General features: G+C 41.2%; 1 protein-coding gene across 1 annotated transcript in view; it reads right to left on the reverse strand.

The window, feature by feature from the left end:
* Positions 4,776–15,942, reverse strand: part of RAB2A (RAB2A, member RAS oncogene family) — an 81,567-nt gene continuing 70,400 nt past the window's right edge. Inside the window, exons 7-8 of the mRNA XM_001926704.6 lie at positions 8,175–8,243; positions 4,776–6,101 (exon numbers count right to left, since the gene is read on the reverse strand). Coding sequence (XP_001926739.2) covers positions 6,006–6,101; positions 8,175–8,243 — 165 coding nt within the window. The 3' untranslated portion in view covers positions 4,776–6,005. The remainder of the gene's footprint in view (positions 6,102–8,174; positions 8,244–15,942) is intronic.

Below are 15,942 nucleotides of genomic sequence, written 5' to 3' on the forward strand. Positions count from 1 at the left end.
GCAGCATTCTTCAAAATCTCTACCCCTAAAGTGTTGACGTATGTGGTGTCCCCCTCAAATCTCACCTTCACCATAAACACATACTAGGCTGTTTCAAGAATCAAGAGCCCCTCTTTTTTTGCTAAAATCCGTAACCCACACCCACACTTGTTACAGCCTCAATTGTCCCCTCCCACATCTTAAAACCCCGGGGCTGAAGAATGTGACCTGGGCAGAAGCCATGCTTTACAGGGCTTGCAGGCAGGTGTAAGCCCCATGACTGTATCCTTACACAAGAGGAAATTTGGAAAGGCGTGTGTGAAGGAAAGGTGGCATGAAGAGGGGCAAGGCAGCCGCCTCCACAGCAGGGAGAGTGGCCTGGCGCTGTCTTCCCTGCAGACCAGCCCTCAGAAGGGACCAGCCCTGGTCTTGGGACTTTGCGCCTCCAGAACCGAGACCATACATTTTTGTGGTCAAAGCCACTCCGCTGACAATGCTTTGTTAGAGCAGTCCTGGCAAGCTTGTACCACGTTGTATAATAACCCTTGCTCTTCACCCTGAAAAGACAGATCAGTTGCATAGACACTCGACTCTTCACGGGATGGCTGGTCCCATGGAATAAACTCCGTCCTTTGAGATGCTGAGTTTCCACAGGCCAGGTCCCAGCCTGATAGAACCACCTATGACTATAGTCCTTAACAAAAGCTCTCATCATACTAATTGCAAAGAGGATGCTGACGTTCAGGGCTTTAATGTGAATCATGACTTGCGTGAGGCAAACATATAAAATGAAGGATAGAGAACTTGAACTCAGCTGCTCCCAACTCAGGCACACGCAGCCGGAGGCCGTCTACGGCCAGTTTACACGTTCCTGTAAATGTGAATTCTGTGAGGGGGCTCCCGGCAACTGGGTTGGGGGGATTTGTCGAATGTAAGACTCCCGGGCCTTCTGAGTGACTCTTTCTCCCTCCAGCGAGTCGCCTTCACTCCTATTCTCAATGCTACCTCGTTAGCAGTATTCTGATGATCACAAATGATTTCAGTGTCTGAAACTCAACACACAACCCCTCTTGTTAGCTCGCCCCCACTTTTTACTTGATTCTTCCTCGCTTATTTTCACAACAGGAAGGATGTCACTGCTGATCTTGTCTCTCCACTGTCACTGTCATGACCAGATCACAAGATCACACTTGAACACGTCTGACATCTGCTTCAGTCTTTTTGTCTTTTTGCCATTTCTTGGGCCGCTCCAGCAGCATATGGGGGTTCCCAGGCTAGGGGTCGAATTGGAGCCGTAGCCACCAGCCTACGCCAGAGCCACAGCAACGCAGGATCCGAGCTGCGTCTGCAACATACACCACAGCTCATGGCGACGCCAGATCCTCAACCCACTGAGCAAGGCCAGGGATCGAACCTGCAACCTCATGGTTCCTAGTCGGATTTGTTAACCACTGCGCCACGACAGGAACTCCTGCTTCAGTCTTATACTGAATTCCAGACTTTAGAAAATTGAACCACACTAGTATCAGTGAGGCCATCGGTTCGATCCCTGGCTTTCATCAGTGGGTTAAGGATCCGGTGCTGCTGTGAGCTGCATGTAGGTTACAGATGCGGCTCAGATCCTGTGTTGCTGTGGCTGTGGTGTAGGCTGGCAGCTGCAGCTCTGATTCGCCTCCTAGCCTGGGAACCTCCATATGCCACGAGTGCAGCCCTAAAAAGATGAAAGAAAGGAAAAAAAGGGAGAAAGAAAAGGAAGTTAGGGAGAATTTTATCTTTAATGTCACATCAAGCAAGTCCTGTGTTGGAGTCCCCTTTGTGGCTCAGCGGAAAAGGAACCTGACTAGCACCCTGTTTATGTCTTCACATGGCTGTCCTGCTCCAGTACGACATCCATCTTTTTTTTTTTTTTTTTTTCTTTTTGGCCTCACTCGCGGCATGTGGAAGTCCCTGGGCCAGGAAGTGAACCCGCACCACAGCACTGACTGAAGCCACTACCGTGGTAACACAGGATCCTTCACCTACTGTGCCACAAGGGAACTCCAGTATGACTTCATCTCAACTTAGAACTTAAATTACATCTGCAACCATCCTATTTTTAAGTAAAGACAAATTCTGAGCTATGTTTTTGGTGGGGGAAGCACAATTCAACACATAGCAAGGGGATAAGTAAGCTTCCCACATTTAGGTTTTGAGGACAACTCATAAGGCAGCATTTTTGTTTGATGGAGACAAAAATCTCATAGATAAGAAAGTGCATAAAATACACAGGTACAGTGTAAAGAATTACAAAGCAGTATCCATGTTTCCTCATTCAGGCCAAGAAACAGGACATTGCTCACCAGAGATGCTCCCTGTGTGCCCCCATCCCCATTAAAACTCTCCTCCGGGATCCATCCAGCACCCATGTCACTTTCAGTCATCTGCTCCAATTTGTCTGTTTTCTTGTTCTTTATCTTTCATTTTTTTTTCCCGCCTTTTTTTTTTTTTTTTTTTTTTAAAGGACTGTACCTGAGGCATATGGAAGTTCCCAGGCTAGGGGATGAATTGGAGCTACAGCTGCCGGCCTATACCACAGCCACATGGGATCCAACCTGCATCTGTGACCTACACCACAGCTCACAGCAACACTGGATCCTTAACCCACTCACTGAGGCCTGGGATGGAACCCGCAACCTCATGGATGCTAGTCAGGTTTGTCTTCACTGCGCTACAATAGAACTCCAAGAAACACTGGCAGATATACCAGTTTGTTTCTAGAGTCCAGTGTTCACTATGGAGCAGGGTTTTATTTTTGTGTTATTTCTCAGCTCACAAAGTCAAATTCTATGCTGCCAACCTTAGTACTGAGCTTAGATGGCGCTTCACTACCTACGAGAATAATGTGTTCCTCAGCCAGGCATAAATCATGTTTTGAGTGATTAGACATATTTTGGTATCATTTACACTCCTACCCTCTTTATTATTAGGAGATAAATAGGGACTATGTTCTTGTTAACAGGCTTATTTATTTATTGGCTATGCCTGAAGCATATGGGTATTCCCAGGCCAGGGATCAAACCTGTGCCACAGCAGAGACCCAAGCTGCTGTGGTGACAGCGCTGGATCCTTAACTCTGCTGCACCGTAACAGAACTCCTTAACAGGCCATTTTAAAATTAAAAACATAACCTATAAAAGAATAAAAAATCCATATACATATATACATAACTGAATCACTTTGCTCTACACCTTAAACGCAATACTGTAAATTGACTATACTTCAGTAAAGAATTAAAAACTGTGTATGAAGATCTAGTTCTATCCTCATGTACTGTTTGAACTGTACGTCTAATTACACGTTACTCTTTCAAAAATCTGGTCTCAATCCACTTATGTCAAATTCAGAAAGCAAACTTAACACTGTCTTTCATGAAGATGACAACTTTGGAATGTTACGTGTTGAGACATTAAAAGCTGTACTTTATTTTTCAATGGCTGATTTTCTAGCTCTTAAAATGTGTCCCAAGGTGCTACAAAAATTGATCCCAGATCATTTAAAGCCTCAACTATACATTTAAGGTTCAGTTAACAGGTGCCACTATTATTTTATCTGTGGTAAGGATACTAAGATAGCAGAGTAGAAACCAGAAACGCTGCTCTGCTCACTGATGTACAGGATTAATCAGTTACGTTCCTTAGTGGCAGATGAGATTTCTCGAGAAAGTTGTGGTAACTCTGGAGACGCCTTCTCCTCACCCCTGCTGCCTGAGACGGAGCCTAGAGGAGATGTCAGAGCTGTGCTTCAGAGATCGGCTTTTCCTGGGGTGTGAAAACACACCTGCTGCTTTGTTCTTGTTTTTACCATGACTTTTTTTGTCTTTCTAGGGCCACGCCTGCTGCACATGGAAGTTCTCGGGCTAGGGGTCAAATCAGAGCTGCAGCTGCTGGCCTACACCACAGCCACAGCAACGCTACATCCAAGCCGCATCTGTGACCTACACCACAGCTCACGGCAACCTGGCGGGACCCTTAACCCAATGAACAAGGCCAGGGATCGAACCTGCATCCCCATGGACACTATTTTGGGTTCTTAACCTGCTGAGCCACAATGGGAACTCTACTTTCTCTTCTTACACTTGATTTAAAAAGGAATCAGAGGAGACAGCATAGAAAAGAAACACGTTAAGTTTCTGAAAAAAATTAACAGCAGTTTAAAAATGAACAGTTCCCAAAGAATTCTCCCCTTGCTGGTATAGAGCAGAACAAGTCCTACTTGTCTTAACTGTTCCTACTCATCACTAACAAGAATGAATGGTAAGATCGGGGAATTTGGTAAGACCACCTTAAGGAAAAAAAGCTTGAATCTCCACTTCCTCTCATCTCTCTTCTTGCCCTCTAGGAGGATAGTTAAAACAAAGACCTGAGACGGGCGTTAGGTGATTTCCCCTGAGAGTGATGTCAGAGCTCTGAGAGAGCATCGCTGTGTCTTTGCGAAAGGGGGCAGAAAGCTGAAGGCAGTGAGTGAGTTAAAAGCAGGACGTAGATGCAACTTAGAACTTGTTTACAAGGTCTCACAACAGCATAAAGGCACTTTAGTGCTGGTTGAGAAGGAGGAGGTACTTGCTTACATCATCAATAACAAAAAGAATCTCAATACTGGAAAGATTTTCATCACATTCTAGCAAAATTTTAAAAAAGGGTAGTGTTAAACATTCGGACCCTTTTAAAAAATTTGCTTGAATACATGTTAAAAGCTGCAGATGGACTAAAAAATTATGTTCTTAAAAAAATGATGTGGTCATAATAAAAAAAGAACACTTTTATACATAGGATTTTATTTTGTACTGCTATAACAATTCATTATAGACCAAGGGAGAAAAAGAAAAAGAAGGATAAAACCACCACACTGAGTAAAATACTAAAGCTTTTCTACTTTTAACAGGATTTTCCATCTGGTAGATTTATTGTCATATCCCCTTCGAAACAGACAAGATGCTTACCGTATTTTAAAGATTATAGGTTGCCACTGAAAGAAAAATCTCACACAGTCACTGTACATCAAGGTTGAAAAACTGTCCTGCGTGAAAAATATACTTAGAAATCATGTGAATAAAAGAAAAAGAAAACATTATTGTGTTTAAGGAAAGATTAAAGTCCTCATAATGTGCCGTCTAAACGTGGACACTCCTGCTTCCTGGAGCCACTCAGGTGGAAGGAGTCCTTGCTTCCGCCCATCTCACTCTTCATACTGTGTTTTCACCCAACAGTGTTCATTAAGGCAAACAAACACATCCTTTTCTGAAGAGGTCTTAAAGAAATGGTGGACAAATAGCAAACTTTTGGCATTAAAACAGGTTAACACATACATAGCCTTTAGTAATGTACATTAAGCATATTTTTCTTGGACGAGTGACAGAAAAGATGAACATGCTTGTTACCAATGTCGAAAAGTTTAAAATTCAGGGTCCAAGCAATTCCTAACGAAGCTTCTGTAGCTTTAAGCTCTAAACAGTATAGAATTTATGCAAATGCATTAAAGAATTCAAGCTTGGCAAATGACACCCAAGCAGGATATTAAACTATATATACAGAAAGTAAATGATAAATACAGAATTAAAAGAGTCCTTCTGTTTTCCTTATAGCCTTGAAAATTGACAAACTTTTGAGGACAGTCCTGTAATATTAAACATTAGGTAACCACAGGTGTGGGGAAACCTAACTACACAAACCAAGTTAAAATACTCAAGATGACTTTGTAGTGTTTAATACAATTCAGTTTGTAGGTAAGGGCACAAGACAACATTTAACAAAAATAATCACATCAATTGACCTAGAAATCAAATGCAAATAGATATGAATACAATCTCCAAAATCTGTCTTTTTAAGTGAACATTAACCATTTATTCAAAGTTATACAAGAATTTGAAGGATTAAAGTCTTCTGTGACATAAAGCCATTTTGAATAGTTTCATGTCTCAGCTGGGCAGGAGGAGAGGGTCAAAGAATGGGCGAGTGGCCCCGTTTGGGCAGCCAGACGTAAAAATAGACTCAACAGCAGCCTCCGCCGGCCTGCTGTCCTCCCTGACTGCCTGCGTGGGTGGCGTTAGTAGCAGCGTGCTGGGGGCCAATCTTAATGCCATTTGCCTGAAAGAAAAGAGAAGGGGCTAATGTAATAAATGGAGCTGGAACCAACCAGACAGTACAGATTCAATTTAAGAAATTCTTTTGTTTCTTAATGGCACAATCTTGGCAAGTAACTAAAAAAAACAACCACCACCACATATTAAGCCAATTTTTGCAACAACTAAAACAATATCTCTTAGGGGATATTCCTTCCTTTTAAAATAATACTGTGGAAGGAAATATTCCTGAAAATCATTCCCTATCACACCAGGTACTACGTTAACTGGAATGCTGCTTGTATGGGCGTTCTCACAATGGAGAGACTGTTTCAAATGCAATCTTTAAAAGAGAAAACTATGCAAAGCCTGTGCTGCTCTAATGCAACATACACTCTTTCCTCTAGACAGCGCTTCTGTTCCATGTTGAATCAGCTGTACAGGCTAAGGGCATATGAGTGTTCTGTGTCATCAATAATTTCTATGATCCCCAAAGACATGGCAGCTTGCCAAGAACCCACACACAGAGTAGTTCTTTCATTCATCAAACTCACACTTCTGTCTTAACCCTCACTCCCTCAAGTGGATTTTACCTAAAAATACAACACTTTGAGAAAAGTAATACAGTAGCTTCAGAAATTAAGCTCTTAAGGAAACTTTACGTCACAGTAAATCTCAGATTTATAGTGCTTGGCAGTTGTTCTGCAACAGTAGTAGCCTTGGGGTTTCTGGCACTAGCTCAGTATTGACAGCAGCTGATGTGGTTTCTTTTCGCTCTTTTGACTCCTCTTTAATAAAAAGCATGCCCTATGGCTCATTGGTTTTGCCCCCTCTGGGCTGGTAGCAACTTCTTGAGGAATCAAGGAGTCCGAGCTGGCACGAGGCCAAATAAATCGCACGGCCTGTTGGCTCCTGACAGCACGTTACAATCAGAGCTGCACCAGGCCCGGTAAAGCAGTCAGCTACTACGTGAAACCAACAGAAACAATGAACCGCCCTTTTACATACAGGCCCGATTACTCTTCAATTTATGTGGCATTACTCTCTGAATGGTGTCGCCTTTAAATGAACTCAAGAGCTACTGCCATACAAGCCTAGAAGATAGGGGTTAGAAACTGTATTACTACAAATGAAAAGAAATGAGAAAACCAAGTACTTCAGGGAAAGCTTAGGCAAACTGTTGTTTGTTTTAGCCAAGAATAATGAGGCAAATAATAAAGCGCCTCCTCTGGACAGGCCAGAGACACACACACAAGGTCCTCCTAAGTCAGAGTCGCTCTCACAGCACCTGGGATGGAATGAAGCTTTTTCCCCTTCGAAGCAAAAAGTCTTAATGGCACAAATATGTATGTAAAAGTAAATACGCTTATTCTGAAACAAAAAAGGATAGATGGATGGCAGGTCAAAAGGATGGCTGCTGGTAAACCTTCTGAATTGTTTGCTTCAGAGCTTTACATTGTATCCTACTCATGTTGTTCAAAACTAGCTTAGTAAAAAAAAAGAAAAAAAAAAAAACTAGCTTAGAGTAATTTTGCAAAAAAAAAAAAAAAAGCAAACAAACAAACAAAAAAACAAAACCCCAACCAAAATACCCCCAAAGACAAACTAGTGCTAAGTACCAATTACATACATTAATTCAGTCTCCTGAAAACATGCCATGCTGTCCTGGGAGTAATTTCCAAAGTGGGTGTTTCCCTCTTCCACACCGGACCAGAGTGAGCAGCCTGCATCAGCAACTGCACACACGCACTCACACACAGAAAATTACTCCCCAAAGCGGATGGCACCATATGGACGTGTGCAAGAAAGCTGATTTCCCTCTCTCTTTAGAGGACTGACATGATGGTGCATTGCTCGCAGTAAACAGACAGGGTTACTTACTCTAACCCGTTTTCCTAAGGTGATTTTCTAATCGAACATAAACACTTAACTATTATACAACATATAACAAGTTTTCAATTAGATAATTATAAACCAATGTGTTAACTGACATCATAGATCCACGTTAGGAATTTAAAAAATATATAAAATCATGAATCCAAGTAATTAAAATTCAATTCTAAATTAATATTAGTCAATAATATTTATATGTATATACCTCATTATTAATGTCAAAGACTCCTTCTTGGATTTTTTCATAAATTTCTTTTGCTGTATTAATAAATGCCTGAAATATAAGGTAGAGAAATTGGTTCAAAATATTTAAAATACACGTTAAAAGAACATTATATTAAAAGCTCTATAAAATATCACAATGCTCAACACAAGAGTATCAACCAATGTAACACAGCATAATAGAATAAGGAAAAAAACCACATGACCATTTTAATAGATGCAAAAAAAGCATTTGACAAAATCCAACAACTTTTCATGGTGAAAACACTCAACAAAGAAGGGCTAAAAGGGAACTTCCTCAGCCTGACGAACAGTATCTAAGAAAACCCAGAGCCACCCTCATACCCAGTGGTGAGGACTGAAGCTTTCCCTTAAGATTAAGAACAAGACCAGCATGTGTGGGAATGTTCACTAACACTGTCAGGGGCAACAACCAGAAAGTGGAAACACACAAATACTCATCAACTGATGGATGACAATCAAAATGTGGTATAACCATACAAGAGAATATCATTCAGCCATAAAAAATTAGTACTGAGGAGTTCCCATCGTGGCTCAGTGGTTCACGAATCCAACTAGGAACCATGAGGTTACGGGTTCGATCCCTAGCCTCGATCAGTGGGTTAAGGATCCAGTGTTGCTGTGAGCTGTGGTGTAGGCTGGCAGCTACAGCTCTGATTAGACCCCTAGCCTGGGAACCTCCATATGCTGTGGGAGCGGCCTCAGAAAAGGCAAAAAGACAAAAAAAAAAAAAAAAAAAAAAAAAAAAAAAAATAGTACCGATTCATGTGACAGTGTGGCGGAACCTTAAAAGCATTATGCTAAGGAAAATAAGCTAAACATAAAAGACCACAGATAGTGGGATTCCACTTATGAAATATTCAGAAGAGTTCAAGCCACAGAGAGAAAAGGAAGATTATTGGCTGAAGGGAGGAATGAAGAATGACTGCTAATGAGTCTGGGGTTTCTTTTTGGGGTGATGCAAATGTTCTGGAAGACAGAGGTGATGGTCATGCAACTCTGTGAATATACTTAAATCCACTGAATTGTGCCCTTTAAAAAAGGATGAATTTTACGGCATGTGAATGCTATATCTAAGAAGAAAAATTCACGACTGGGGAAGGAGAGGGAGGCCATAACCTGAGAACCACGTGTCAGCGAGATAAGCTGCCTACCGGTCCTTGCTGACACTGGCTCACTTTAGGAGGCCACTATTCCACAAAGGATCCCTTTTGCCAGACAATGGATTACTTAACATACAGTTTAAGACAGGAAGAATCAACAGACGATTATGATAAAGAAAAAGACAGCTTAACTTCTTTCTTCCCTCCCTCCCCACTCTGTTTTTTTTTGCTTTTTAAGGGCTGCATCCAAGGCATATGGAAGTTCCCAGGCTAAGAGTCCAATTGGATTTTCAGCTGCTGGCCTACACCACAGCCACAGCAATGTGGGATCCAAGCCACAGCCTCGTCTGTGACCTACACCACAGCTCACAGCAGTGCCAGATCCTTAACCCACTCAGCGAGGACAGGGATCAAATCTGCATCCTTATAGATACCAGTTGGGTTCGTTTCCACTGAGCCACAACAGGAACTTCAAGGTGGCTCAATTTCTATGCCATGTTGAATAAAATCTCACCCCTTTCCCACATAGCATACTATTACAATGACAAAAAATTAGTTAGAACATTGTAACCAAATTAAGCCTCTAAATACCAAATTGAATCCTAAGCATTCCATATTTACCTAAGATGCTAAGATATTTTATACATATATTACCAAGGCTACAGAAGATGAATATAAACTTGGGCTCTAAACTATCAGATCTGTGACTACAGAGAGTAGTATTAATACTATATTCAATTAGCATTCTATGAAAATTCATAAAAGGCTGCTCTCCTCTATCACTGATACGGGCTTAATTCAAAATTTAAAAAGTAAACAGGGTTCATGGAAGGAACACATCATACCTTTGTCTTTTCTACACTGGAAACGTCTGACTGCTGAACTTGCCACCAGAGCTTTTGTTTCCTAATTAACAGGACTGATATGTTTTCACCTTTAAAGGCCTTACAGCTCCCCAGAGTAATCAATCTCCTGCAGCTCAATTACTGCACCAAGAACACACCAGTCAGTGAAGGAAACGTGAGCAACTGTGGCGGAGCACAGAGATATGAATATGCATAAACTCTAAGTGGCTGATCGAATCATCAGAGAGGGTCATGAGAACTTGCAGCAAAATAATGAGAAGAATTAATCACTGCAGATTCACAAGGCACTTAGGAAGCAAGTGTACTTTCCGTTTGCACGCTGGAGTTAGAGCAGAGGAGAAACTGGCCTTTAGCCAACTATGAATTGATTCACAATCCTCAAAATTGAGGATATCCTTATAAATTAGGAAAAACTTTACTCTATTTCAAGTAACATGTTACTAACAGTGAGGGATTGAGAAACCAAGCTAACTAAATACTGAAGTCAACAGACTGATCAACTCAGAGGGCTGGAATAACTTAACAGGCTCCCACGTGTACATTTCACTAGAACATGTGACAGACTTCAAGGTCCCAAAAATGAGTTATCAGTTCATATGAACAAGCATTTATATTATAAAAGTCATTACATGTGCCAAAGGATGTAAATAAATTGACTTTTTGCTAATTTGTTGATGAATCACTTTAAAAAGTGGCTTAAAAAAGCTGTATTTTTCTTTATGCTAAATTTCCCAAGTCACTACTAATTTTATTATCTAAATAGTATTTAATACTTTTTAAGCACCTTTAAGAACAGTTGTACCCAATGGTCTTAAGAAGTATTTCTGAAAGACATACAACTAACTCTGTTACAACTCAATATAACAAATGATTATCTTTCCTTTTCTAGCTCCCATCCTCTCAATGAAACAGTCTTCGGGCAATGCTACATTTACTTGTCATTCAAATCTCTGATTACATAGTAAAGACACTGCAATAAAATATTTTCCACTCCTCTGAGCATGTATATCTCTATAATATAGAGAGAGGATACTATACAAATGAATTGCTTTATCTACATACTATTTAATACGTGTTACTAAGTGATTAATTAATGATCAATTTTAATGAGTCCTCAGGGTTTGAAACCCAATATGACAAATATAGAGATTAGGACACTTGCTTTAAAAGCGTGTGGTTATCCGAGTTCCCGTCATGGCTCATTGGTAACAAATCCAACTAGTATCCATGAGGATGCAGGTTCGATCCCTTGCCTTGCTCAGTGGGTTAAAGGATCTGGCGTTGTTGCAGTTGTGGTGTAGGCCAGCAGCTGTAGCTCTGATTATCAATCCCTAGCCTGGGAACCTCCTATGCTGCAGGTGTGGGCCTTTAAAAAAAAAATTGTGTGGTTATGGTTCCCAAATATAATAAATATTAACCGAGTACTATTAAGACTTATTAGAGATCAAATGAAACTTCTAAGATAAGAGCCTTGGGTGTCGCAGACAGTAACTGTCCACTAAAGCTGCAAAGCACTTCAAAGACTCAAAGGTGAGAGATATGTATCTGTTACAATAATTGGCTAGAATTTTCTTTCATTGCTCATTTTACTCCAGTCACTAAAAACTAATCTCCACATACATTTTTCAAGGTAGAGATGTAACAACCTGAAATACCTTTAAAACACAGATTCAAAAAATGAAGAAATCAGCAAAATAAGTTAACTAAATAGATATTACAAGGTCTACACTAAAGCTCAGATTTTAATAGGACAGTCTTAAATTGAATTCCTTCCAATTTTAGACATCATTTTAACTAGTCGTACTTCTTCTATTCCCCAGGTTACAGAAGCAAATTATGAGAAGGAGGGGAGGAGGAAGGGAAGGAGAACGGATGTGAGGGCATGTCTGTGAGTGGCCAGTGGGGATGTGTGTGTGTGCTCGTGCATGCAGTGGTGGGTGGCATGCCGGCCAGATAGCACCGCACTGCACCGCACCAAGTATATGTTAGCAGAGGTGGTCCCAGTTGTCCAGAGAGGCTCATGGATGGCTCTTTAGTATAAACAATACAGAATATGTTCCTGAAGTGCCTTCAGTATTCTTACAAGTATTGGTGTTTACCAGGGTTAAGATTCTGTAACAATTTATTTATCTGGAATAATTATTTCCATACTATCAGAAAAATGAAGCAAGATGATGGCTAACTGCAAAAAATTTTTAGCAATGGATAATGACCACAATACTTTAAAAACTCTGACATCCTAAAGATCACTGCGGGTTTTGTGACACGCTAGTTAGAATTATAAACAATATATTCACCTATACCCCACGTTTCAAAGATAGTCAGATCTGAATATTAGTAAGTTCTAGAATAGGAAAAAATATCTGCTGAGAAAGTGAAGTGAAAGGATTTTATCAGCAACCCTGTAAAAAATACAACCTAGGCAGATCCACGATCAGGAAGCATAAACAGGTTTCCCTGCAGCAGCTCACCTTGGTGCGCCTCCTGCCTTCTTACACAGCGCTGCACGCCCTTTCTGAAGCCTCACTCTCTCTCTGCTTTTCCAGTAGCTCTCCCCATCCTACTTTGATTAATTGCCATGTTCAGTCCTTTACCTTCATTAGCCATTAATTGCCTTTCACCTCAGACACTAATCTTTCAAGCCCTGGCAGCAGTTATCTGAATTGTTCTGATAACACCTGAACTTAAGTAGGGTCTTCACAGCACAAATGAAAATAAACATAACCACAAAGAACTATAAACATTTAAAATTCAAACAATACTCAGCAAGGACACAACTGGATGTGGAGCCTACCCACCACCTGCCCTTTACCCAAGGGCGCCTATTAAATTGTTCCCAAGATTTGGCACTTCTCTGGGTACTAGGGCAAGTACAGGGAGAAGGAGAAGGGAGTTCTTCAGCTGCTGAATGGAAACAACTCAGGCAGGAGAACCAAGCACAAGGGCTGAAATTTCAGCGGCAGGTGCAGGACTGAGGCAGGTCCAGCTGAGGCCGTGGACAATGTGCTGTGAGGGCCTTCGCAGCCGACCAGAGAGGACAGAGGCAAAGAGGAACATGAGTATTGTACTTTTATTATGACTTAATAGTTTCTAAGGAAAAATACTGAAAATAAATTGTCTACAACAGAATAGCATTTAAATTGTTTCCTTGTGTGACATGCTGCCACCTGGTGGCAAGATAAAAATTACAGTATCTGTTAGGTAAGACTTCAAAATAAATCGAAGTATCTTGGTTTTATTTATAAATCTTGACTAGATGCTAAAGAGCAAAGTGCCCTGTAAAGTATGTGACCCTTTAGTTCTCTCTGCGACTGGGAAATTCAGAACTAGATTGCTATTTAAACTTCTCTTCTTAACTGTTAATCAATGCTATGGACATTATAGGTGTCCATTTGCCAAATCTTATAAAAACCAATAGTTTAGCAAGTACCTACTATGGCCAGTCACTATGCTAAATGATTTACACAGGTTTTCATTATTTCTGAAAAGAAATTCAAGGTATGAACAAAAATGAGGACATTAACTTTGTGGGTTGAAGTTGTAGCTGTTCATCAACAGAATGGCTGGCTAAGGTGTTTATAAGCAGTATGGCTAAGGTGGGGCTCTGAACCTGCTGTCTTCGGTCACAGCCCAGTGCCACATCTTACCACATGTGTTGCTGGGACTTCACCTCTCTGTAAAGTGAGGGTAATAATGGTGCCCAGTGCAGACTGCTGGAGGATGAATGTAAGCCCCATCAGCCCTCACCACCGCCCCATGCAATGATGTGGACCAGCAGCGGAAGAAGTGGCTGCATGTGAGCCACACTCTTCAGTGCATTCAAATACTGTGATTAAATAAAACTGAACATCAAAACGTAAATTAGCCACACACAATGTGTACAGTGAGCCCTAAAGAAAATGTACTAAGATTTAGATATGATGCAGAGATAGGAAAGCCTTGTGGAAAGGACATCAGACTAGAATTCACGATGAAGCAGTTTAAACATGAAGCGTCTTCAAATTTTTGTGACTGAAGATGTTCTGATTCTATCTGATGTAGCTTCCAGGGGAGAGGCCTCACACACACACCATCCAATACAACAGCTTTCAAACCATATTCCTGCACATCCCACAGGGGCCATTTCCTGGGGGTGAGGCAGGCTGGAGGGGAGCCCAGTGGAGGGACAGCCATTTCCCCCCTCCCTCACATTTTCCACGGCCTCCCCTATTCTCGTCATTTCCTCTGCAAAGGGAGGAATGATGGGCCCAAGACCCTGTACGACTGTAGCAGAAACAGGGTAAAGACATTCTGCCCACATGTATCTTGTCTTTATTAGGATCAATTATCTTTAGGACAACTAAGGACTTGCATTTACTTTGCTTATGCTGCTGTTAAAAGTGAACATAAAATCACATATTTCTCATAGCCTTTAAAAAACATCTAGCTAAGAGTTCCCATAGCAATGTGGTGGAAACAAATTTGACTAGGAACCATGAGGTTGCGGGTTCGATTCCTGACCTCACTCAGTGGGTTAAGGATCTAGTGTTGCCGTGAGCTGTGGTATAGGTTGCAGACGTGGCTCAGATCCTGCATTGCTGTGGCTATGGTGTAGGCTGGCAGCTGTAGCTCTGATTTAATCCCTAGCCTAGGAATCTCCATAAGCTGTTGGTGTGGCCCTAAAAAGCAAAGCCTAGCCAGAAATTATTTCAAATTGCTAGGATTATTTTTGCAAGTACAAAATACATGTTACATCCTTTGTGTCCTTCCTTCTCTTACAAAAATCACCATCACCAGCCAATGCTTATTAAGGAAAGGTGTAGCTTAAACAAATCCTGATCAATTTCACCAGGGAAATAAAGGGTGGGGTGGGAGGGGGACCTGGAACTACTAGGTTAGAAAGGTTTGCGGGTATAGTATTTAACAAACTTTCTTCTTCTCCTTCTGTCAGAGGTAACAGACAGACATGTTTAATTCCTCGGTAATTTAGTTATCCCATTCAACCAGCATTTATGGAGTACCTGGTTTGTACCAGGCACTGAGCATACTCAACTGTATACTCTGGGAAATGAATGTCTTTATAAAACCTCAAGGACGTGGTAGCACAGGATAGATGTAAACCCAAATTGGAACATAGCACTAACACGTCCACAATAGTTGTTTAGAAGGGTAACATGGCATATAACCACTTCTGCCAGTAGAAAAATTGTCACGAGAAAAAGCCCCGTGAAGAGACCTAAAGGCTAAGTATACTCCTACCTATTTATGAGGGAAATTAAGGAGAGGAAAGAGCATTCTGGACAGAGGCAGATTTAAAGCTCAGTTACACTGGAAGCTGAGGACAGGCAGGAAGCAGGCGGGAGACAAAGTCAGAAGGTAGTTCAGAGAATGAAAACCTACGGAGGCAAGGTCAGCAACAGGAAGGCCAGGAAGGGGTTTAGAATAATAATCAAGGTAAAAAATGAAGGCCGATAAATTAAAATAGTGGCAACTAGAATGGATTGCCTCCTTTGGAGAATTTAACAGGACTGGGTGAAAAACAGGCTAAGAATGATACGGTGTTTAAGGATGACTCCATTTTTGGCTTATGTGACTGAGTGGGAAGGGTATGCTTCAAACTGAGATTAAAAAAAAGAAGAAAATCAAGTTTCGAGGAGGGAATGAAGAGATTATTTTAGACACACAGAACTCTAATGCTGATGGGAAAGTCCTGGGAGCTGGCTGTGTGAGTGTGTAAGTGTGTGACATGCATGTAACAGCATGATTTTCTTCAGACATGTTT

Source organism: Sus scrofa, chromosome 4, assembly GCF_000003025.6.
Source record: "Sus scrofa isolate TJ Tabasco breed Duroc chromosome 4, Sscrofa11.1, whole genome shotgun sequence".
Classification (NCBI taxonomy): Eukaryota; Metazoa; Chordata; class Mammalia; order Artiodactyla; family Suidae; genus Sus; species Sus scrofa.